The sequence below is a fragment of the Plecotus auritus genome (assembly GCF_963455305.1).
Source record: "Plecotus auritus genome assembly, chromosome: 5".
In the NCBI taxonomy this organism is placed as follows: Eukaryota; Metazoa; Chordata; class Mammalia; order Chiroptera; family Vespertilionidae; genus Plecotus; species Plecotus auritus.
This window is the reverse complement of record NC_137776.1, coordinates 169,243,091-169,269,662: the sequence shown is the minus strand read 5'-3', so window position 1 is coordinate 169,269,662 and position 26,572 is coordinate 169,243,091. Positions and strand designations below refer to the sequence as shown.

The window sequence follows — 26,572 nt, the reverse complement described above, 5'->3', positions numbered from 1 at the left end:
GAAATATAGTTTGTGGACTATTCTGTCTTGGAGCTATTCTGGCATACAGTAGCTTTCAATGGCCACCCATTTCTAGACTGTCCCTGAGTTTACAGCTGTGGGTTAATGGGACCCGGCAGGTTCACAAGAGCAGGGTGATAACACTCCAACAAAACCCACTCAGCACTGGAGTTTCACGTTACTTTCAGGCAGAAACAACTGACACCACTTTGCAGGAGCTCATCTTCTGTTTCTGCCACAGTGAATTATTATGGTTTGGCTCTGGCTTGTTGTAGAAATGATCCCTCCATGCTCATCAAGATCTAATCTCATAGAAGTGGAGACCTTGCTTTCTTGTTTATTGCTGCATTTCAGTCCTTAGAAGAGGTCCCAACACAGACTTGAGGTTAAAAGTAATAGTTGAATAAAACAGTGAACCCTCTCTTGCTTCTCTGTGATGATGTCTTGTTAACTACAACATGGGGGATCGATGTTTTCCTGCATCCAAATTACAATAGAGGGAAGATGTATACATCCACAGGTGTGTGGAATTAATGTGAAAGTACTTGAAGGTGGTTTTCCTAACAAATGACAGTATGAGATGTGATGGTCCTGGCCATTCTTTTCAGGCTCCTGAGATTCCCATACCTTCTTCATCCCCAACAGACAGAAGAGCAGCATGAGGCCTCAGAACCAGAGCAGAGTGTCCCAGTTCCTCCTCCTGGGTCTCCCCATCCCACCAGGACAGCAGGGCGTGTTCTTCACCCTGTTCCTGGGCATGTACCTGACCACGGTGCTAGGCAACCTGCTCATCATCCTGCTCATCAGGCTGGACTCTCGCCTGCACACGCCCATGTACTTCTTCCTCAGCCACTTGGCCTTCTCTGACATTTCTCTTTCCTCTGTCACTGTGCCTAAGATGCTCATGAATATGCAGACTCGGCAACAATCCATCTCCTATGAGGGATGCATTACTCAGTTGTATTTTTTCATACTTTTTGTTGTTCTTGACAATTTCCTTCTGGCTGCGATGGCATATGACAGGTACGTGGCCATCTGTCACCCTCTGCACTATTCCACAATCATGAGTCAGGCACTGTGCACGTTGCTGGTGGCTGGCTCCTGGATGGTTACCTGTGTCCATGCTCTTATTCATATCCTCCTCTTGGTCCAACTGTCCTTCTGTGCTGACAATACCATCACCCACTTCTTCTGTGAGCTCACTGTTCTTCTGAAGCTGAGCTGCTCAGACATCTCCCTCAATAATCTGGTCCTATTCATCGAGGCAGGAATGCTTTACTTCCTGTCATTGAGCATTGTTTTGGGCTCATACATCCGTATAGGAACTATCATCCTGAGGGTGCCCTCCGCTAAGAGACTCTCTAAAGCCTTTTCTACCTGTGGCTCCCATCTCTCTGTGGTGTGTTTATACTATGGGACACTTGCTGGTGTTTACTTTCTTTCCTCATCATGGGGTTCCAAGGACATAATTGCTTCTGTCATGTATGCAGTAGTTATCCCCATGCTGAACCCCTTCATCTACAGCCTGAGGAACAGAGATATAAAACAGGCCCTAGAGATGTGTATGAATAGGTTTAACTTTTTAAAGTAGCAATCACTAGATTCTCTTGTTGCAGTCAGGAGCACAGGGAGATAGAACTAAAATTATTTATGGTCGACATCGCCATATAACATTGACAGAATATGCATTCTATTGTCATGTACAAGAGTTGTTAATAAGTCAACTAGGTCACATTTGCCACTTGGATTGTTAATAATTCATTATTATTTTTCGCTAGTCCATCATCTCTTATAAGATACGAGAGGTCAGGTGCATGAAAATTTGTGCACTGCGGGGGGGAAAGGGGGAAGTGGTCCCTCAGCTTGGCCTGCACTCTCACAGTAGTCCGGGATCCCTTGAGGGATATTCACCTGCTAGCTTAGTCCCGCTCCCCAGGGGAACGGGCCTAAGCTGGCAGTCAGACATTTCTCTGACAGCCCAGGATCCCTCAGGGGATGTCCTGAACCCCTCACTCCTTACCGCCCACCTGCTTGCTGCTTCTTACCACTTGACTCCCTGCTCCTTAGCGCTGCTATAGAGGCAGGAGAGGCTCCCACCACCACCACTCTGCTTGCCAGCCCTGAGCCCGGCTTCTGGCTGAGGGGCCTCCCCCTGTGGGAGTGCACTACCACCAGGGGGCAGCTCCTGTGTTGAGCATCTGCCCCTGATGGTCAGTGCGCATCATAGTGACTGGTCATTCTGATCATTCTGCTGTAATGGTCGCTTAGACTTTTATTATATAGATTGTGTGTTCACCACCAAAATTCAGGTATCTTTTTATCACCATTTATCTTCCCTTTACCTTCTTCTACTTCCCCCCACCCCCAGCTTCTTTTGATAATAACCATACTGTTGTCTGTGTCTATGAATTGTGGGATTTTTTACTTAATCCCTTCAACTTTTTCACCCAGCCCCCCAACACCCTTCCCCTCTAACAGCTGTCAGTCTGCTTTCTGTATCTATGAGTGTGCTTGTATTCTGTTCATTAAAGTCAACATATATGTGAAATTATATGATTTTTGTCTTTCTATAACTGGCTTATTTCACTTTGCTTAATAATCACAAATTCCATCCATCCTGTTGCAAAAGGTAAGATTTTCTTATTTTTTATGGCCAAGTAGTATTCCTTTGTATAAATGTGCCATGGCTTCCTTTCCCTTTCCATTGAGTTTATTGGGGTGACACTGGTTAACAAATTATACTGGTTTCAGATGCACAACACATCATCTGTACACTCTATTGTATGTTCACCAACACAAGTCTCCTTCCATCACCATTTATCACTCTTATATCCTCTTCCATTTTCCCCCATGCAGCCTGCCCCCTAGCAATCACCATACTATTGTCAGTGTCTACTAGGTTTTCTTTTTTGCTGAAATAAGCAACTCAGAAAAAATATGTACCACAGCATTTTTATCCACTCATCTACTGCTGGGCACTTAGGCTACTTCCAAATCTTGGCTATTGTAAATGATGCTGCAATGTACACTGGAGTGCATATATTATTTCAAATCAGTGTTTCAGGTTTCTTTGGATATATTCCCAGAAGTAAATCACTGGATCAAAAGGAGGTTCCATTTTTAATTTTTTGAAGAAACTCCATACTGTTTTTCACAGTGGTTGCACCAATCTGCATTCCCACTAACAGTGCATGAGGGTTTCTTTTCTCTACATCTTTGCCAGGACTTTTTTGTTGATTCATTGATAATAGCCATTCTGGTAAGTGTGAGGTGATATGTCATTATGGTTTTCATTTGCATTTCTCTGATGATTAGCTACATTTAGCATCTTTTCATATTTCTATAAGTCATCTACATGTTCTCTTTGCAGAGTGTCTAAGCAGGTCCTTTTTGATTTTTTAATTGAATTTTTGTGGGGCTTTTGGTGTTGAGTTATATAAGTTCTTTATACATTTTGGTTATTAACACTTTATCACTGGTGAATATCATTGGTGAATATGTTCTCTCTTTCAGTGGGTTGTCTTTTCATTTTGCTGATGGTTTCCTTTGCTATGAAAAACCTTTTATTGGATGTACTAGTAATCCCGTTTGTTTATTTTTTCCCCTCCCTGTGGACATATATAAAAAAAATACAGTGCTACAAGAAATCTCTGAAACTTTACTGCCTATGTTTACTTCTAAAATTTTTATGGTTCTGCCAAAACCGGTTTGGCTCAGTGGATAGAGCGTCGGCCTGCGGACTGAAGGGTCCCGGGTTCGATTCCGGTCAAGGGCATGTACCTTGGTTGCGGGCACATCCCCAGTGGGAGGTGTGTGGGGGGCAGCTGATAGATGTTTCTCTCTCATCGATGTTTCTAGCTCTCTATCCCTCTCCCTTCCTCTCTGTAAAATATCAATAAAATATAAAAAAATAAATAAATAAAAAGCAAAATAACGACAGTTCATTGCCCAAAAATATTTCAAAAAAATAATAATAAAATAAAATAAAATTTTTATGGTTTTGAGTCTTACATTTAAGTCTTTAATCCATTTAGAATTTATTCTTGTGTATTGTGTAAGTGGGTGTTTTAATTTCATTCTTTTGAACGTATCTGTCCAATTTTTCCAACACCATATATTGAATAAACTGTCTTTGCCCCATTGTATGTTCTTGCCTCCTTTGTTGAATATTAATTGAACATATATCAGTAGGTTTATTTCTGGACTCTCTATTCTATACCACTGATTTATATGTCTGTTTTTATGCCAGTACTATCCTGTTTGTATTACTATGACCTTGTAGTATAGTTTGATACTATATAGTGTGATTCCTCAAACTGTGCTCTTCTTTCTCAAGTCTGCTATGGATATTCAGGGTCTTTTGTGGTTCCATATAAATTTTTGAAATATTGTTCCAGTTCTGTGAAATAGGATATTCATACTTTGATAAGAATTGCATTGAGCCGAAACCGGTTTGGCTCAGTGGATAGAGCGTCGGCCTGCGGACTGAAAGGTCCCAGGTTCGATTCCAGTCAAGGGCATGTACCTTGGTTGCGGGCACATCCTCAGTGGGAGGTGTGCAGGAGGCAGCTGATCGATGTTTCTCTCTCATCGATGTTTCTAGCTCTCTATCCCTCTCCCTTCCTCTCTGTGAAATATCAATAAAATATATTTTTAAAAAAAAGAATTGCATTGAATCTATAGCTTGTTTTGGATACTATGGACATTTTAATGATGGTAATTCCTCTTATCCATAAACACAGTACATGTCTCCACATATTTGTATCTCCAATTTCTTTCTTCAGTGTCTTATAATTTCCTAGTACAGGTCTTTTACATCATTATTTAAATGTATTCCTGAGTAATTAAAAAAATAACATATATATAACCTCTGTTGTTGAAAGTATTACGTATGTTCCCTTTTCCCCCACTGACTTCTCCCATCCTGCTCCACCCTCCCAACCCTGGCCTTCACCACTTTATTATCTGTGTCCATGGTTTATGCATATACAAATATGAGTTCATTGGTTGATCTCTTCCCCTCCAACCCTACCATACCTTCCCTCTGAGGTTTGATAGTCTGATCGATGCTTCTATGTCTCTGGATCTATTTTTGTTCATCAGGTTATGTTGTTCATTAGATTGCACATATGCGTGAGGTCATGTGATACTTATCTTCTCTGACTGGCTTATTTCTCTTAGCATAATGCTCTCCAGGTCCATTCGGGTGTTGCAAATGTTAGCAGTTCTTTCTTTTTACAGCTGTGTGGTATTCTATTGTGTAGATGTTCCACAGGTTTTTAATCCACTCATCTGCTGATGGGCACTTAGGCTGTTTCCAAATCTTAGCTATTGCCAATTGTGCCACTATGAACATAGAGGTGCATAGATTCTTTCTGATTGGTGTTTCTGATATCTTAGGATATATTCCTAGAAGTGGGATCACTGGTCAAATGGGAGTTCCATTTTAGTGTTTTGAGGAAACTTTATACTGTTTTCCACAGTGGCTGAACCAGTCTTCATTCGCATCAGCAGTGTACTAGTGTTCCCTTTTCTCTACATCCTTGTCAACATTTGTTGTCTGTTGATTTGTTGATGATAGCCATTCTGACATGTGTGAGGTGGTACCTCATAATCGTTATGAATTGCATCTCTCGGATGATATCATTTTCCATAGCAAAAACAAATTTAAGAGACTTAGGAATAAACTTAACCAAGAAGGCAAAAGTCCTGTACTCTGAAAAGTACAGTACATTGAAAAAAGATATAGAGGAAGACATAAACAAATGGAAGAATATAGCATGTTCATGGATTGGTAGAATCAATATCATTAAATGTCCATACTACCCAAAGAAATCTATAGACTTAATGCAATCCCCATTAAAATATCAATGGCATATTTTACAGACCTAGAACAAACTCTCCAAAAATTCATATGGAATAAAAAAGACCCCGAATAGCTGCAGCAATCTTGAAAGAAGAACAAAGTTGGAGGGATCACAATGCCAATATCAAGCTATATTACAAAGCAACTGTTCTCAAAACATGAACAGACATATAGATCAATGGAACCAAACAGAGAACCCAGAAATCGACCCAAGTCATTACGCTCAATTAATATTTGACAAAGGAGGCAAGAGCATACAATGGAGTCAAGACAGTCTCTTCAATAAATGGTGTTGGGAAAATTGGTCAGATATATGCCAAAAAAAATGAAATTAGACCACCAACTTACACCATACACAAAAATAAACTCAAAATGGATAGAGGACTTAAAAGTAAGACGGGAAAACCATAAAAATCTTAGAAGAACCCACAGATAGCAAAATATCAGACATATGTCGTAGCAATATCTTTACTGATACAGCTTCTGGGGTAAAGGAAACTAAGAAGAAAATAAACAAATGGGACTATATCAAAATAAAAAGTTTCTGCACAACAAAAGAAACCATCAACAAAACAATAAGAGAGCCCACTGCATGGGAGAACATATTTGTCAATGTTATATCTGATAAGGGCCTAATCTCCAAAATTTATAGAGAAATCATACATCTTAACAAAAGGAAGATAAACAATCCAATCAAAAAATGGGCAAAGGGCTTAAATAGACACTGTTTGAAAATGGACACACAGAAGGCCAAGTGACATATGAAAACATGCTCAAAGTCACTATCATAGGAGAGATGCAAATTAAAATGACAATGAGGTACCATCTCACACCTGTCAGAATGGCTATCATCAACAAACGACAAACAACAAGTGCTGGCAAGGATTTGGAGGAAAAAGAAACCTCATGCACTGCTGGTGGGAATGCAGACTGGTGCAGCCAGTGTGGAAAACAGTATGGAGTTTCCTCAACAAATTAAAAATGGAACTTCCATTTGACCCAGTAATACCACTTCTAGAAATATATCCTACAAAATCAGAAACACCAATCAGAAAGGACATATGCATCCCTATATTCATAGCGACACAATTTACAATAGCTAAGATTTGGAAACAGCCTAAGTGCCCATCAGCAGATGAGTGGATTAAAAACCTGTGGTACATCTACACAATGGAATACTATGCTGCTGTAAAAAGGGAAGAACACTTACCATTTGCAACAGCATGGATGGACATGGAGAGCATTATGCTAAGGGAAATAAGCCAATAAAGAGAAAGATAAGCCAAAACCGGTTTGGCTCAGTGGATAGAATGTCGGCCTGCGGACTGAAAGGTCCCAGGTTCGATTCCGGTCAAGGGCACGTAACTTGGTTGCGGGCACATCCCCAGTAGGAGGTGTGCAGGAGGCAGCTGATCGATGTTTCTCTCTCATCGATGTTTCTAACTCTCTATCCCTCTTCCTTCCTCTCTGTAAAAAAATCAATAAAATATATTTTTTTTTAAAAAGAGAAAGATAAATACCACATGATCTCACTCATTCGTGGAACATATGAACAAGATAAACTGATGAACAAAAATAGATCCAGAGACAGAGAAGCATTGAACAGACTGTCAAACTTCAGAGGGAAGGCAGGGGAAGGGTGGGGTAAGAAATCAACCAAAGGGGTCTTATATGCATCCATATAAACATAACCAATGGATACAGATACTAGGGGTTTGAGGGTATGTGCTTGGGGTGGGGGTGGCCTGGGAGAGGTCAATGGAGAAAAAAGTAGACATAGGTAATACTATCTACAATAATAAAATCATAATATGCTAATTAGACCAGACGTCCTTCCAGACGAAGCCAGGGCTGCAAGGGAAGCCCAGGTCCCGGGTGCCAGAGGGAAGCCGGTGCCAGCAGCCAGGGGAAGGAAGGCCTGCTCTTGCACGAATTTGTGCATTGGGCCTCTAGTATGTAATACTTTAAACAATAAAGAATTTAAAATGATAAAATATCTCAGACCCCAAAGATTGTCTTCTGCATAGAAGTAGTGCTTAACAAGTTGTAGATATTGAGGTTTAGATTTAAATAGGAACTCTTGCATAAAATATAAAGGTAATATTTTGAACTCTAAATATTTTAAGGCAAAATCAGTAGGCAGATACAAAATAAAAAAAAAAGAAAGAAAACATAAGCTGTGAAGATATTTTTAATGCTTGGGAATTATTGTTACTGCCATTAAAAAAACAATAAAAATGAAATAATGTAAAAGAAAAAGAAGGAACTCTTACCAGTTGCAACAGCATGGATGGACCTGGAGAGTATTATGCTAAGAGAAATAAGCCAGTCAGAGAAAGATAAGTATCACATAATCTCACTCATATGTGGAATGTAATGAACAAAATAAATCCAGGGACATATAAGCCTAGAACAGACTGTAAAATCTCAGAGGGAAGGTGATGGTGGGTAGGTGGGAAGAGATCAACCAAAGAACTTGTCTGTATATATGCATAATCCTCCACAGACAGTAGTATGGTAAAGGTCTGGGGTGGGGAGTGGGGGTGGGCTAGAAGGGTTAATGGAGAGGGGGAAGGGGACATATGTAATACTTTCAACAATAAAAAATAAAAGAAATTTGAAATTTTGTTTAAAAAGGATAATAACACTAGCTATTGGAAACATTATTATGTGCCTTCTGATAATATGCACTGTGGTATATCAGCTATAAATCTAAGCCTGAAATATACATACAAACATACATACATACATATATACATATAAACAGAGAAGGTAGGAAACATCCTATCTAATAAAAGAGTAATATGCAAATTAACCATCACTCAGCTACACCCACAAGTCATGCCCACAAGCCACGCCCACAAGCCAATCAGGAGCGAATATGCAAATAAACCCAACCAAGATGGCTACGGCCACAGAGAGCAGGAGGGAGGCTTGGGTTTCCCCGGCAATGGAAGAAGCCAAGCTTTCCGCCTGCCCTTGTTGGCCTAGGCCTCCACTCAAGGCTACAAAGTTTCAATGACAGAAGATACATAAACCCAAACAGAAATGGTGGCAGTCACAGAGCTGGAAAGAGCAGGAGGCTAGGGTTGTCCCCGGTGATGGAGGAAGCCAAACTTTCCACACAACCTGGCCGGCCCAGGCCTCTGCTTAAGGCTACAAAGTTTCAATTATAGAAGATACATAAATCCCCAAAAAATGGCTGCCGCCACGGAGCAAGCAGAAGGCTTGGCTCCGCTCCAGGCTACAAAGTTTCAATTGTAGAAGATAAATAAACCCCAGATACCAGGGCCTCCGCTTGGGTCGCCAGGGGTCGTGGCCGGCCTGCAAACCACCACAGGCCCCTCGCCCAGGCCGCCCCAGCCCCAAGGGAACCCCCACCCTGATCTGGGACACCCTTCAGGGCAAACCAACTGGCCCCACCCATGCACCAGGCCTCTATCCTATCTAATAAAAGAGTAATATGCAGATTGACCAACACTCTAACACACAAGATGGCTGCCCCCATGTGGTCAAAGATCCTGCCCCCATGTGGACACAAGTTGGCTGCCATAAGATGGCCAGCAAGGGAGGGCAGTTGGGAGGAACCAGGCCTGCAAGGGAGGGCAGTTGTGGATGATCAGGCCAGCAGGGAAGGGCAGTTGTGGATGATCAGGCCAGCAGGGAAGGGCAGTTGGGAGGGACCAGGCCTGCAAGGGAGGGCAGTTGGGGGTGAATAAGTCTGCAGGGGAGGGCAGTTAGGGGTGACCAAGCCGGCAGAGGACGGAAGTTGGGGCGACCAGGCCTGCAGGGAAAGGCAGTTGGGAGGGATCCAGGCCTGCAGGGGAGGGCAGTTAGGGGTGACCAGGCCTGCAGGGGAAGGCAGTTGGGGAGGACCATGCCTGCAGGGGAGAGCAGTAGGGGGGGACCAGGCCTGCAGGGGAGGGCAGTTAGGGGTGAACAGGCCTGCAGGGGAGGGCAGTTAGGGGTGAACAGGCCTGCAGGGGAGGGCAGTTAGGGGTGAACAGGCCTGCAGGGGAGGGCAGTTAGGGATGACCAGGCCTGCAAGGGGAGGGCAGTTAGGGGCAAACAGGCTGACAGGGGAGCAGTTAGGCATCAATCAGGCTGGCAGGGGAGTGGTTAGGGGGTGATCAGGCTGGCAGGCAGAAGCAGTTAGGGGCAATCAGGAAGGCAGGCAGGCGAGCAGTTGGGAGCCAGCAGTCCTGGATTGTGATAGGGATCCCAGATTGGAGAGGGTGCAGGCTGGGTTGAGGGACACCCTCCTCCCCTGTGCACAAATTTCGTGCACCGGGCCTCTAGTAGTAGAATGTTAACCATTGGGGAATATGGCTGAATTCTTTGTCCAGGAATTCTTAATATCATTATTACAATTTTTCTATATCTTTAAAATCATTTCAAAATAGAAAGTTGAAAAATCCTTCTTCCCAGCTGGAGCAATACCCAAGAACAAAGCAGTCCAGGGAATGACTGGAATCAGGGACACTGTCCCCTAGGACTCCAGTCCCTCTTACTCTTGGACACACAGCTCCCAAAGGGCAGTCAGAAATTAGCCACAAGCTTGGGGACTTGGTTGCAGTCTCTCATTGGCAGTTAAGTGTTATCATTGGACTCATTTCTCTGGAGCTGGTTAAGGAAAAGGAAAGCCTGGAGAAGTGCCAACGATGCTTTTGTGTGTCTGGATATTAGGTCTTTTGAAAAAAAACCTGAGGAGATGGGCGACAGTCTGGAGCAGAAGGTGTCTGAACTCACCAATGATGAGCCCAGGTGAGAGGAGCTGGAAATCTGCACTTGTGTGCTAGTGGGTTCATGTATGAGACTCTGTGATCACCGATGTGTCTATGTGTGTATGTATGTTTGTGTACGTACTGTTTGATAGTTGTGTGTGTGTATGTGCTATGAATCTGATTCAGTCTTGTTTTAGTGTGTGTAGACCAAGTTATCAGCCTCCTGACATGTGGCTGGGGACTCCTGATTCATGTCTGTGACTGTAAATACTGGCATCATAGATGAGCACCTGGAGTGAGACTGCTGTCTGTGCTGCTGGACAAGAAGTTGCTGATCTCACAAAGAACCAAGGTCAGGTCAGAGAGGGCTTAGACCTCTGCTTAGCAGTGTGTTATGGTGCACATGTGATCTGTGCCTGTGGGTGAGACACTCATGTGTGAGAGCTGGAAGGTGTATTGGTGGATTTTCTCTGTGTGTATGTCACCAAGTGTGTGTAACCACATGCATGAGTGTTGGTGATGGTTTAATGACTGTGCCTACGACTGAGTACGCTTAACTGCCCCACACTGACTGCCCCAGGAAGGGGATGATCAGAAGGAGGACAGCATGCCTCTCATTAATAGGAGAGTGTATACTATTTGTCATAGTGAGTGTGGCTGGGTGTGTATATGTGTGTGATGTGTGTTTCTTGCAAGATTTTTGAATTGTTTGTGATCTTGTGTGTTTTTGGTGAAGTGTGTGTAGTGTTTCAGTTACATATATGTGGTGAGTTGAGGGTTTACCAGGTGTGTCATGAATCAGGTGTGTTGATGTACATGTGTGTTTTGGGTGAGTGGTGCATCATTGTATGTTGTGTATGTCCAACTTTATATGTTAATTTTGACTTGTGTATATGTATATCAGTGTTTCTGAGCTGAACCCCATATTGGCTTTCCTTCCCTTAGGTTGGGAATGTGATCACAGTTCATTAAAATTTTCAAATCAGCAGTGTGTGTGTGTGTGTGTGTGTGTGTGTGTGTGTGTGTGTGTGATCTGTATCCATGACTCAAGTATTTCCTAAATTGTCCTCCTTCTAGGAAACCATTACCTAAGATACTCAAATTCTAAGCAACACCCTGTTTCTTGAAATGGATCTGCTATCATTTTTATTTACCTGAGTGTGACAGAGTTACTCAGGATTTTCCAACCTTTTTTTATTTTTACTAAACATCCCAGGGAAACAAACAAACAAAACAACCATAAACTCCAGGCATCATGATGTGTGAAGGTATTGGGCAGAATTACCATTAAATAGTGATGAGACCTTGGGGAAGTTATTTATAAAACATTTTTCTCACTTTCCCATCTATAAAATGGAAAGAATTACACTAGTTTTGTGAATCTTGCAGACGCTCTCAGTAAATAGTTATTGCATAAATAGACCTTACTGTGGCACAACGTGAGGCCAAGAGAATCAGCTCCTCAAGTCATCCACCCAGAAAGCGGTGAGGCCAGACTCACTCACAGCACAAGGAATCTGGCTGCAGAGCCTTACCTTTATTCAGTCCTCTGTCAGGTGTTTCCAGAGGGTCAGGGGGCCAAGGAAAGAGGTCCTGTGTGTCCCATTTATTCTTACATCCTCAATTAGGTAGCATAGTGCCAGGAACCTGTTTGATTAAAATAATAAGTAGAATGAATTTGTGGGGTTTTTTTTATTACAAAGTATTTTATTTGGAAATCACAACCATTGCAAAATGGCTTGAAAGCTGGATTTTTTTTTGGGGGGGGGGGGTGGTGTTTGTCAGAGATGGGAAGAAAAATGAGTTAGGGATTCAGTCCTGTCTCATCTAAATTTTCCAAGGTGTATTCTGGTTTTTAGTTGTGTGAGGAAAAAAATCCAGTCTGGGTAGCTTTAAAAAAAAACAAAAAACTTTCACTTAAGGTGTGCCTCTTTTATGCTGAACATGGTCTTAATGTTTTCTTATTTTTTTTCTTGTTTTATTTTTCAAAATTTTATTTTATTGTTTCAAGTATTACATATGTCTCCTTTCTCCCACTGATCTCCCCCCGGACATCCCCACCCCTCAGCCCATACCCTCACCCCCCTAGTGTCTGTGTCCATTGGTTATGCTCATATGCATGCATACAATTTGAAAGAAACCATGTTTGGCACCAAGGGTTGTAGCTCACTTTGGCAGCGCTAGTCAATGATATGTATTTAAGAAGTTATTCTTTTTCTCCAGGAGAAAGTAAGAGACCCTAATGTGGTGGCTATAATCACTCTTTCAAAGTCTCTGACATTTTTCACTGCCCTTTCATTCCCAGAAGAGAGAGGAGGAGCATGAGGCCTGAGAACCAGAGCAGCGTGTCCCAGTTCCTCCTCCTGGGGCTCCCCATCCCGCCAGGGCAGCAGGGCGTGTTCTTCACTCTGTTCCTGGGCATGTACCTGACCACGGTGCTGGGCAACCTGCTCATCATCCTGCTCATCAGGCTGGACTCTCGCCTGCACACGCCCATGTACTTCTTCCTCGGTCACTTGGCCTTCTCTGATGTCTGCTTTTCATCTGTTACTGTCCCTAAGATGCTGATGAACATGCAGACTCAGGATCAATCCATCCCCTATGCAGGGTGTGTAACACAGATGTATTTCTTCATATTTTTTGGTTGTATTGATAACATTCTCCTTGGAGTGATGGCATATGACAGGTATGTGGCCATCTGTCACCCTCTACAATACACCACCATCATGGGGAAAAAACTGTGTTCCTCACTAGTGGCTGTGTCCTGGTTATTTTCATGTAGCAGTGCAATGTCCCACACTCTCAGCCTGGTCAGGCTGTCCTTCTGTGCTGATAACATTATCCCTCATTTCTTTTGTGATCTTGCAGCTCTGCTCAAATTGTCCTGCTCTGACATCTCCATCAATGAGCTGGTCATCTTCACTGTGGGGGCACTGGGTATCATCATACCACTGACTGGCATCCTGGCCTCTTATGTCCGCATTGGGGTCTCCATCCTGAGGGTCCCCTCTACCAAAGGGATCTGCAAAGCCTTGTCCACCTGTGGCTCCCACCTCTCCGTGGTGTTTATATTCTATGGGACAATTATGATTCTATACATTTTCCCATCATCAAACAACTCCAATGACAAAGACATAATTACCTCAGTGATGTACACAGTGGTAACCCCCATGCTGAACCCCTTCATCTATTGCCTGAGAAACAGAGACATGAAGGGGGCTCTGGGGAAACTTTTCAAGAGGGAGATCCTTTTCTCCAAGTGACAATCAACTCACCTTCTCAGTTCTTAGTTCACCCAAAGTCACTGTTAGATTCCTCTTTGGAAAACTATGCAGGGGATTATCCTTGCTACTGACACACCCATCTCAGCTCCATGTTTCTATTACCTGTTTTGACTGTTACTACTGTTTGCTTCCCATGAACCCAGTGGCTTCTTCCAGGCACAGACTCACAAACTGTGCTCTCTGAACCAACTTCTTTGTGTTTTAGCTTTTTATTTTTTGTTTCTTTATGCTTCTATAAGCCTTGGGATCTGATACATAAGCCCTGGGATCTGATACATACAATAGCACCATTATCTCAGTTGTCTTTAAAGCACCCAATTTCTTTTAAGTCAGGAGTAGAATTTATCATCCTTTACAATTACAGTATTTCCTTATATTAATGAATAGACAAAAAAAATCTTGCTTTGATACATGTTTCCTCTTTAAGGTAAAAGAAATTTTGACTGCAAATGTATTTGGTGTTTGAATTTGTTAGGCATTCTTATAAGCTGTATCCTCTCATTCTTGAAGTTGAAGAATATGGAAAATGTCTAATGTGATGTGGTTTGGAAACTTTTGTAGTGTTTATGTGGACATCTTATGAGAGTTTGTATCAATACTTGTGTAACTCAGTGGTGTAGATAATTAGAACACTTGAAATGGCTGCGTAAGAATTAATCATAATCCATATTTCAGCAATGGGCTCCTTAGTTCCACCCTCAATTTGTCAAACATGTTTTTCCAGATCTAGGATTCTCAATTTAACTCCAAAGTTTAAGGTAAGGACATTCAGAATGCTGGCTTACTGAATGGAGCAGCTGACTAATTAAATGCTTCTTATGGTTTCCTAAAATCTAAACACAATACAAAACTTCTGCCAGATGACTCTTATGTGAGGCTGAAGTTGAGAACATTTAAATTAAGTGATTAAGAGCAACACATGTAACTGAATCAAGATGCATGTCCTGAAAATAAACATCTACACCTACATTGGGGATTGCCATAGATAATTGATATGGAGGAAAATCTGCCAAAACTTTGCAAATAACTGAAAGAATTTCATATCCTTGGGAGCCCTGTAGATAATGCAATGTGGAACAAACATAAGGAATCATCCCTTGAGGAAGCAATGGAATAGGGCAGATGGAGAAAAATAATATTTCTACGCTAAATTCTGCTGTGAAATACATTTGTGTGGAAAGGCTTTGCTGGTGTGAAATTGTGTTAATTAAGATAATGAGAAGTGGTCTCAATGGAAATGTCTCTGATGTCTGAGGGGACCCCTGCTTCTTTCTTATTTCTTTTCTTTTTAATAAATCTTTATTGCTGAAAGTATTACATATGTGTCTTTTTTCTTTTTCACTTGCAGTTTTATTGACATAGTTTTAAAATGTTAAAATTAATGTATTTTGATATATACATGTGAAACCATCACCACAATCAAGGAAATGAACATATCCTCAAGTCATCCTGAAGTTTCCTCAGATGTTTTTGTAAGCCTGTCCTCCCTCCCCTTATTTCTGACAGTAATTTGTGTCTTTTTTTTCTTTGGTTAGTCTGGTTTATCAATTTTAGCATTTTTCTGAAAGAACTAACTTTTGGTTTTATTGGTATTATGTATTGCCTATTTTCCATTTTATTGATTTCTGCTTTTCTCTTTGTTATTTCCTACTATCTATATATATAAAGAGCCAGGGTCCATAACGTCTGCAACGACCAAGGCTTTACCAAACACCAGAAGTCAGTGCTGTGTTGCCATGGCAATCCAGCACTGACTGCAGCTGGTGCAGTGCAGCAACCCAGCACTGGCTCCCAAGGGGGCTGCAGATCAGGCCCGGAGAGAGGCCTGCAGAGAGAGAGGCAGGGTCTGATCCGAAGCCTCTGTAGCAGCTGTTGATCAGCCGTTGCCTCTCTCTTTCTCTCCGGGCTTTGCAAGCAGCCAAGCCTCTATTTCTCCCCAGGCCTGGGGGTGGGGGAGGGGTCTGCTGATCAGCCTCGCCTCTTTGATCAAGCCCAGAAATAGGCCCAGAGATGCTGACTGGCATAGAAACCAACCAATCAGAACCAAATCTGGGTGAAATGCCAGGAGCCAATGGCTGCCTAGGAGGTGGAGCTTTTGATGCTGACTGGCATAGAAACTGACCAATCAGAACCAAATCTGAAAAGAAAAAAAAAAAGAACCAAATCTGGGTGAAGTGTGAGAAGCCAATGGCTGCCTAGGAGGTGGAGCTTTTGACACTGACTGGCATAGAAACTGACCAATCAGAACCTAATCTGGGTGAACTGTGAAGGCAGAACCTAAGGTGGGGGCTGAGGAGGGGTTTTAAGGGCAACAGATGTTTGGTGTAAGGTATAAGAAAGCGGTTCCATTTTTTAATGACCGCTTTGGCAGTATAGTGCATATGGCTGGCTATCAGTCCAGATATAGGGGTTATGTGTATTTGTCTGCCAAGATCATCTCCTCCTGATGAAAAAGGTTCCCCACCCCCCATTTAAGCAATCCTATACTATATAATCTATCTATACTAATAAAAGGGAAATATGCTAATTAGACCAGGTTAACCAGCCATCTTCTGGACATCCAACTTTCTTCCGGACAAAGCCATGGTGCCACATTATATTTGGGGGCTGAGCCTGGGCAGTGTGGCGCAGTGGTTGAGCATCGACTTATGAAGCAGGAGGTCATGGTTCTATTCCCAGTCAGGGCACATAGCCAGGTTACAGGCTCGGTCCCCAGTGTGGGGTGTGCAGGAAGCAGCTGATCTATGATTCCCTCTCTTCATTGATGTTTCTATCTCTTTCTTCCTCTCTCTTCCTCCACAAAATCAATAAAAATATTTTAAAAAACAAAAGTCTAAGGTATATTTGGGGGCAGAAATGTGTTTCAAGATTGATATTTTGGTAATCTTTTTAGATTGAGAGAGAGCTTTAAGCAGGATCTAGAACACTGGTTCTCAACCTTCCTAATCCCGCGACCCTTTAATATACAGTTCCTCATGTTGTGGTGACCCCCAACCATAAAATTATTTTCGTTGCTGCTTCATAACTGTAATTTTGCTACTGTTAATGAATCGTAATGTAAATATCTGTGTTTTCCGATGGTCTTAGGTGACCCTGTTAGTGGTTCTCAACCTGTCGCAACCCACAGGTTGAGAACCGCTGCTGTAGAGCCTAAGACAGCCGCGGGCAAACTACGGCCCGTGGGCCAGATCCGGCCCATTCGGCTGTTCTATCCGGCCTGCGGAGCCGAAAGAGCGGAGGGTTCTCTTGCTCTCCCCTCCGCTCCTTTACTTTGAATTTATATTAGTTCACACAAATACTCCATCCATGCTTTTGTTCCGGCCCTCCGGTCCAGTTTAAGAACCCATTGTGGCCCTCGAGTCAAAAAGTTTGCCCACCCCTGGGCCCTAAGACTATCAGAAAACACAGATATTTATATTATGATTCATTAACAGTAGCAAAATTACAGTTATGAAGTAGTAACGAAAATAATTTTATGGTTGGGGGTCACCACAACATGAGGAACTGTATTAAATGGTCGCGGCATTAGGAAGGTAGAGAACCACTGATCTACAAGATCATGAATTTTTGAGAGGTGGAGAGTGTCTGAGGCAGCCATCCCAGCAGTTACAGTGGTGGCACAGCTGTGACTGTAGGTTGACATTGAGAACGATTATGGCCAAATGTGGATTTCATACATTAGTCAATTTTTCTGTGGATTTAATAAACGATTTGGTGGAGTGTGAAGTTTCCTCTTCAGATAATGAAAGATTAATGAAAACATTCCCATTCTCATAAACTATTTTTATTCATATTTCATCTCCTCAGGACACCTACATTGACCACCCTGTTAATTCTGAATTGCTTCTTGTCCTTTTTATACCCCTTCCCTGCTTTGTTTTACTCCAAGACTCCTTTTACCAATTGCCATGTCATGGATTATACTGCTGTGATTTTTGTGGTTTTGTTCTATTGTGTATTGATTTTTTTTATTTCTTTGTTTGCTTCCTCCCCTTAAAATGTAAGCTCTACCAGATGATGTATTTCTATTTTATTCATTGCTGTGCTCCCTCAGCCTCAACTGTCACATTTAAGAAGTCTTTAATAACTCTTTATAAAAAAAGAACAAATAAATTAATTAATTCACTTAATTTCCCAATGCTTATTAAGTGCCCTGCAATTATTGGTGATATGCCCTAATATTTACTGGACATATGCATGTATTAGGCACTGTGATAAGAATTCTAATAAGCATTGTCTCATTTAATTCTTACAACAACCTAATAAGGAAGGTACTATTCTTATCACCACTTTACACTTAAAGGCTCTGAATGTTGTAGAATTGAATTAAATTGTTCAGGAGGTCACAGTAAGTGGCACAATCCAAATTCAATTCAAGACCCTACATACTCCATCCTTTCATTCTTCTACCATTTGAGTGAGGCCCAGCCCCTGCCCTCCAGGTGCCTGTCCAGGTAGCAGGGAGACCTGCTGAGCTTCAGAGGAGGCTTGTGTAGGAGCTACAAGAGCCTTGCTTGTGATAAAGGAACAGGCTTACTCTACAATCGTGTATACTTGAGAACCCAGACTGACCCTGGCCTCTCCTGCCACCACCGGGAACCGCCAGATTAGATAGAAAGGAGCCCAGAGTGCTCCTTACAGAGAACATCAGAGACATTGCCTTAGAGACTGCAATGGCTCAGCCCATCTGGCCCTCGCACAGGCTCCTCCCCAAGAGGCCAGCAGCAATTTGTTCAATTAGTTCATGTTCGCTGTTTCTCTATTGAAGATCTTAGGTGTCTTCTCCCCCGTGTCTTCTTTCTGCTATAAATAAACCACTCTTGCCCATTGTTCTGTTGTTGATAAACAGACAAGCAAATTTATGAAGGTCCTTGGGCCATGGAGGCTGCATCTTGTCCTGCAGCTCCCCAGTCTCAGAAGGTATTTGAGATTATTAAGGACTAGCATAGGTTAGAATGGGCCAGGATTCTGCCCCTATAAACATGTATGTGGGAACATGAGACTAGGTATGTGTGTTCTGTGTATTTCTACCTGTAGGTGTTACTGACACACATGGACAGTCTCCACCAGGGATGTGCACTGATCAGGCCAGGCTGGAATTTTTTGAGCAATGCGTGTGCTTTAGTGGTTATGTCTATGTTGTCTGTGTACTGTCGGTGTGATTCTGTATGTTGCAATCTGAATATCTGTGACTGTCTGTAAGCGCCTATATGTATGTGCTTCTATTATATGTTGTCCTTAAGTTCTTTGTATGACTTGCATTGTGAGCATTTTGCACATATGATTATTTATGAACTTGTGTGAACAGTTTTGTGCCATGGCCATTTTCATCTAGGACATGCATATATCAGAAAAAAACAACAAATCATCCTTCAACAACAATATGTGTGCTGATGGTGTGTGTATGTGTGTGTGTGAGAGAGAGAGAGAGAGAGAGATAGAGAGAGAGAGAAGCTGAGCATATGTACAGAAGTGTGTGTATTGTTTTTAACAAACACACACCTCTACTAAATCGGGGTTTGAGTAGAAGGGATAGGGAGAAAGTAGAAAGTAAAGGCTTGAAATTCTAAGAGCGTGTGTGTGTGTGTGTGTTTGTGTGTGTGTGTGTGTGTGTGTGTGTGTGTATTTGCCCATGTATGGAACAGTCTCACTTTCTGATGTTCCTTTGGACTCAAGATCAGAACGTAGATAGGCACTTACAAACTGGATCCACATTAAGCCCTATAGGGGCCATTGAACTGTGTGGGTTGAATGTTCCAGTATTGCCCCAGTGCCCTGGGTTCATATTTCTTACTCTGGCCTTTAGCATTATCCATATTTATACTTAGGGAACATGGCAGCCTCATTAAGTGTCCTGGTTTGGGTGTCCTCAAAATCTGCTAGTTGTCCTCCAATAGCTTTGTGGCCTTACATTGATCTCTCTGAGGCCAGAAGCCTTAAACATAAATGAATAATCATAGCTCCTGTACAATATTGCTGTCAATAGTTTAATATGTGTCAGGCACACAGTAAGCCACCAGTCACCATGCTTCTTCAGGTGGAGGCTGACTTTCCTGACTGCCCATCCAGGTAGCTCCACATGAGAGAATGCACTGTGTCCGTTGGGACAGCAGGTCTGTGCCAAAATCCTCTCAAACCTTAGTTATGGCTTCATCACTGAGCACAGGTCACACTACCATTTACACACAAGATGAAGGTTCCCTTCTCGCTGACTAGCTCCCAGACACCCTAGGGCCATGCCTGCACACATCACGTTTTCTGGTCCCCAGCACCCCCACTTCACCTCCAGAGAAGCCAGAGCTCTTAGTTGAAGTCTCACCCAGCAGTTGTCAATGAGCAGCGAGGCCTAGTAAGGGGTGAGGTCGCCAACTTCCTCCTACTATCCCCTTGTCCCTGAGAATCACCCTAGTCTGGAACAAGAATCTACTGTCAGATGTGGATTCCCAGGTCTTATGTCAGTTTCCTCTTCCAGGCACCATAAAATATGGGTATTTTAACTCTACCAGCCACTCCCCTGCAAAGAAATGGAAAGTGTCTGTTTCTAAGGAGAAGAGCCTTGGGAGACTTCTCTTTGACATCAAGTTCCACCACCAAACACACTGTGTAAGTGACTTCACTTCTCAGGTTAGTAGAATGAAAAGGAAAAGTCTCTGTCTTCTCTCCTTCTCTGACACAAATATATATTGACTGCTTGTAGTTGAAAGTATGTGAAAGCTGTTTGCAAACTATAGTCTGTAGGCATATAAATGCTATAGGAATGAGTGATGGGCAGACATCTGAGCTGGTGATTAAGGTAATACTGAGCATAAAGATCCTTTTTCAAACACTGAAATAACATGCCTCAAAGGTCTGACTATTTTGATTAATTAAATACAATGAGATAGATTATGTTCAATAGGAGCTTAGACAATAAAATAGACACAATGGAAAAAAATGAAGACTAGCGGTTACTGGCCATGTGATGATGAACTGAATTATTAACATTTCTTAGTTTTAGCATGATTGCATATGCACACACACTACATAAATATATATATGCAAAAATCCCTTCCTTTTGCCTTCCATACAGTTGAATACATGTTCAACAAATGTCAATTACATTAAGATTGACATTGGGAAATAGTCACATTAATCAGGTAAATATTAATTCTAATAGGCATCACCAATCGTATAGCATCTATCAGTTCTCAGGTCCCTAGGTGCCTTACTGCATTTGAAATCTCAGATATGAGCCAATTGATTCACTGAAGATAGACTCAAAGAAATGAACAACAAAAATAGGTAAAGAATAAAATATTTTAATCCAAATTAAACAAATTTATAGGTTAACACAACTTTTAGATTAGCCACCTGCTCCTTTCTAATGCCCACCTCAAATTTCTGGTATATTAGATTACTAAAGATCAACCAAATATTTCAAAAACAACCACCAAGATATATCTGGACAATCACATAGGCCTGAAGATGTCAGATAACATAGCTTTGCCCTTACTACATAAAGAACTCTGCTATAATATCATAACTCTCATGGGATCATTTAATTCTTCTACAAACCCTATGGGTAGGAATTATCATGCTTATTTGATAAAGATTATAAATCAGGCTAGAAGGTAAGCTGTCGAAACCAGCTAAAAAGTGGTAGAGTCAAAACCCACTAGAAGTCTAGTGTGAGATTCTCAGATACTCAGAACCAGTTCATGAAGAGGCGATTCCTTAAAATGTGAGCTCTGGAAGGAAGGGACTTTATCTTATTTTCTCCAGAAAAGAGTTCAGTGTCTAACATGTTAGATAAATAAATAAATTTCATCTGGTTTACACTGAAGGGCATTTTGTGGACCACTGGAGGTCTGATGGCTCCCTCTTTATCTCCCTACGATGTGAGAGTGAGGATTCGGGCAACAGCATGTGAGAAATACCTGAGGAATTTCTCCATAGAAAACAGATAACCCAACAGTGTTGGCCATTATCACTATTTATCATCTGAGACTTTTCTAATATTCCTTCAATCTAAGCAGAAAGAACAGCAACATGAGGCCTGAGAACCAGAGCAATGTGTCCCAGTTCCTCCTCCTGGGGCTCCCCATCCAGCCAGGGCATCAGGGCATGTTCTTCACCCTGTTCCTGGGCATGTACCTGACCACGGTGCTGGGCAACCTTCTCATCATCCTGCTCATCAGGCGGGACTCTCGCCTGCACACACCCATGTACTTCTTCCTCAGTCACTTGGCCTTCTCTGACGTCTCCTTCTCATCTGTCATTGTCCCTAAGATGCTCACGAACATGCAGACTCAGGATCAATCCATTTCCCATCCAGAGTGTGCAACACAGATGTATTTTTTCATATTTTTTGGTTGTTTTGATACCCTTCTCCTTGGAGTGATGGCATATGACAGGTACGTGGCCATCTGTCAGCCTCTACATTACACCACCATCATGAGGGAGGAGCTGTGCATTTTTCTGTTGGCTGGATCTTGGCTCCTCTCCGGTGGCATTGCCCTATCCCACACCATCCTCCTGGCTCAATTGTCCTTCTGTGCTGACAACATTATCCCTCACTTCTTTTGTGACCTCGCTGCCCTGCTTAAGCTCTCATGCTCAGACATCTCCCTCAATGAAATTTTTATCTTTGCTACTGGGGGATTGATCACTATCCTGTCATTTACTGGGATTCTGGTCTCTTACATCCACATTGGGGTCTCCATCCTGAGGATCCCCTCTACCAAAGGGATCTGCAAAGCCTTGTCCACCTGTGGCTCCCACCTCTCCGTGGTGTTTCTATTCTATGGAACAACTATGGCTCTGTACATTTTCCCATCATCAAGCAACTCTAATGACAAAGACATAATTGCCTCAGTGATGTACACAGTGGTGACCCCCATGCTGAACCCCTTCATCTATAGCTTGAGGAACAGAGACATGAAGGGGGCTCTGGGGAAACTTTTCAGGAAGGAGATCCTTTTCTCCAACTGACAATTACCTCTCCTTTTCAGTTCTTAGTTCACCAAAAGTCACTGTGGAAAACTATGCTGGGGATTATCCTTGCTACTGAACACCCATCTCAGCTCCATGTTTCAGTTACTTGTTTTGACTGTTACTACTGTTTGCTTCTCATGAACCCAGTGGCTTCCTCCAGGTACAGACTCACCAACTGTGCTCTTTGAACCGACTTCTTTTTGGTTTAGCTTTTTATTTTTGTCTCTTTATGCTTCCATAAGCCTTGGGATCTGATACATACAATAGCACCATTATCTCAGTTGTCTTTAAAGCACCCAATATCTTTTAAGTCAGGAGTAGAAACTGTCATCCTTTAAAATTACAGGAAATAGTGTAAAATTATTTCCTGTAATTTTAAAGGATGATAATTGCTACTACCATAACTTACTAACCACAAAGCTATTAACAATGCCTATTGCACTGCTCCAATGGCTTCTTAACTAGTTTCATCATAAAACCTTGTGTGTTCACTCCAATATTTTCTCCACATAGCGAAGAGTGGGGTTTTAAGTGCAAATTTGATTATTTCATTGTCTCGATCTCATTTCTCTTTGAGCTCCCTAATTAGTAAATCAAATTTCTTAACATTGCCAGGTCCCTGCCTACTCCTCTTCTATCTCATGTTCTACTCCTCTCCCTCACTTTATTCCAGATATACTGGTCATCTCTCTTTCCCTTAAACATACCATGTTGTATTCTGCCTGAGGCATTTTCCCGGGTTGGTTTATCAAACCAACCCCCACAATATAGCTTACTGCTGCTCATTCTTTAGATATCTTAACTATCACCTTTGATTCTGATACCCTGGAAACTAGATTACGTTCTTCATTATACAATTCTATAGAATTCAGTGCTCAGACCACTAGTAATTATTTAATTACATGTTTCTTCTGCTGCTAAAATATAAACGTTGTGAGGGAGGGAATAGTGATTGTGTTGTTAATTGTTGTGTCCTCACTACCTGGCATATTGTAAAACTGTTGGAAATAAATTACATGTATCAATAATAAAAATAAAAGAAAATTACAGTATTTCCTTATATAAATGAATAAACAAAAAAATCTTGTTTTGATACATATTTCCTCTTTAAGGTAAAAGAAATTTTGGCTGCAAATGTATTTGGTGTTTAAGTTTGTTAGGCATTCTTATAAGCTGTATCATCTTATTCTTGAAGGTGAAGAATATGGAAAATGTATAATGTGATGTGGTTTGGAAACTTTTGTAGTGTTTAGGTGGACATCTTATGAGAGTTTGTATCAATACTTGTGTAACTCAGTGGTGTAGATCAGTGGTCGGCAAACCATGGCTCACGAGCCACATGCGGCTCTTTGGCCCCTTGACTGTGGCTCTTCCACAAAATACCACGGCCTGGGCAAGTCTATTTTGAAGAAGTGGCATTAGAAGAAGTTTAAGTTTAAAAAATTTGTTTCTCAAAAGAAATTTCAATCGTTGTACTGTTGACTAATGAGTTTGCTGACCACTGGTGTAGATAATTAGAACACTTGAAATGGCTGCGTAAGAATTAATCATAATCCATATTTCAGCAATGGGCTCCTTAGTTCCACCCTCAATTTGTCAAACATGTTTTTCCAGATCTAGGATTCTCAATTTAACTCCAAAGTTTAAGGTAAGGACATTCAGAATGCTGGCTTACTGAATGGAGCAGCTGACTAATTAAATGCTTCTTATGGTTTCCTAAAATCTAAACACAATACAAAACTTCTGCCAGATGACTCTTATGTGAGGCTAAAGTTGAGAACATTTAAATTAAGTGATTAAGAGCAACACATGTAACTGAATCAAGATGCATGTCCTGAAAATAAACATCTACACCTACATTGGGGATTGCTATAGATAATTGATATGGAGGAAAATCTGCCAAAACTTTGCAAATAACTGAAAGAATTTCATATCCTTGGGAGCCCTGTAGATAATGCAATGTGGAACAAACATAAGGAATCATCCCTTGAGGAAGCAATGGAATAGGGCAGATGTAATTCTGATCTCCAGTCATTTGAATGGTGACTGGGTGGGAAAAGCTTACTCTTCCAAAGGAATCTGCTCTGAAAAATAAAGATGGAGAAAAATAATATTTCTACGCTAAATTCTGCTGTGAAATACATTTGTGTGGAAAGGCTTTGCTGGTGTGAAATTGTGTTAATTAAGATAATGAGAAGTGGTCTCAATGGAAATGACTCTGATGTCTGAGGGAACCCCTGCTTCTTTCTTATTTCTTTTCTTTTTAATAAATCCTTATTGCTGAAAGTATTACATATGTCACTTTTTTCCTTTTCATTTACAGTTTTATTGACATACTAGAGGCCCCGTGCACAAAATTTGTGCACGGGGGGTTGGGGGGTGAGGGGGGTGTCCCTCAGTCCAGCCTGCCCCCTCTCCAATCTGGGACCCCTCCAGGGATGTCCGACATCCCATTTAAGCCTGATCCCAGTTGGATCGGGCCTAAACGGGCAATCGGACATCCCTCTCACAATCCAGGTCTGCTGGCTCCCAACCACTTCTGCCTGCCAGCCTGAACACCCCCTAACCACTCCCCTGCCAGCCTGATTGACATCTAACTGCTCCCCTGCCAGCCCGATTGCCCCTACCTACCCTCCCCTGCCAGCCTGGTGACTCCTAACTCCCCTCCCCTGCTGGCATGGTTGCCCCTAATTGTCCTCCTGTGCAGGCCTGGTCGACCCCAACTGCCCTCCCCTGCTGGCCCAGTCACCCCTAACTGCCCTCCATTGCCATCCTGGTCGCCCCCAACTGCCCTCCTCTGCAGGCCTGGTCACCCCTAACTGTCCTCCCCTGCAGGCCTGGGGGCCCCCAAATGCACTCCCCTGCTGGCCCAGTCACCCCTAACTTCCCTCCTTTGCCATCCTGGTTGCCCCTAACTGCCCTCCCCTGCCAGCCCGATTGCCCCTAACTGCCCTCCACTGCTGGCCTGGGCACCCCTAACTGCCCCCTTTGCTGGCCTGGTCCCTCCCAACTGCCCTCCCCTGCTGGCCTGGTCCCCCCCAACTGCCCTCCCCTGAAGTCCTGGTCACCCCCAACTGCCCTCCCCTGCAGGCCTGGTCCCCCCCCCAATAGCCCTCCCCTAAAGGCCTGGGTCCCCCCCAACTGTCCTCCCCTGCAGGCCTGATCATCCCCAACTGTCCCCCCTTGCAGGCCCGGTCCCTCCTAACTGCCTTCCCCTGCAGGCCTCATCAGCACCAACTGCCCTCCCTTTCAGGCCTGGTCCCTCCCAACTGCCCTCCCCTGCTGGCCTGATCACACACAACTGCCCTCCCCTGCTGGGCTTCTTGTGGTAGTTATCTTGTGTCCACATGGGGGTGGCCATCTTTGACCACATCAGGGCGGCCATCTTGTGTGTTAGAGTGATGGTCAATTTGCATATTACCTCTTCATTATATAGGACCGTTTTAAAATGTTAAAATTGATGTATTTTGATATATACATGTGAAACCATCACCACAATCAAGACAATTAACATATCCTCAAGTCACCCTGAAAAGTTTCCTCATGTTTTTGTAAGCCTGCTCTTCCTCCCCTTATTTCTGACAGTAATTTGTGTCCTTCTTTTTCCTTTGATTTGTCTGGTTTTTCAATTTTATCATTTTTCTGAAAGAAAAATGGTATTATGTATAGCCTTTCTGTTTTCTGGTATTAATGGTATTATGTATAGCCTTTCTGTTTTCTATTTT

At 42.5% G+C, this 26,572-nt stretch overlaps 2 protein-coding genes across 2 annotated transcripts; both read left to right on the top strand.

Moving 5' to 3' along the window:
- Positions 1-757: 757 nt before the first annotated feature.
- LOC308248372 (olfactory receptor 1J4-like) lies at positions 758-22,844 on the top strand (the record flags this gene model as incomplete). Its single annotated transcript, XM_080668328.1, has 2 exons — positions 758-1,023; positions 22,268-22,844. The coding sequence occupies 2 exons, from the start codon at positions 758-760 to the stop codon at positions 22,842-22,844; spliced, it is 843 nt and encodes a 280-aa protein (XP_080524454.1).
- LOC308247841 (olfactory receptor 1J4-like) lies at positions 12,912-13,853 on the top strand (the record flags this gene model as incomplete). Its single annotated transcript, XM_080667570.1, has 1 exon — positions 12,912-13,853. The coding sequence occupies one exon, from the start codon at positions 12,912-12,914 to the stop codon at positions 13,851-13,853; it is 942 nt and encodes a 313-aa protein (XP_080523696.1).
- Positions 22,845-26,572: the final 3,728 nt, after the last annotated feature.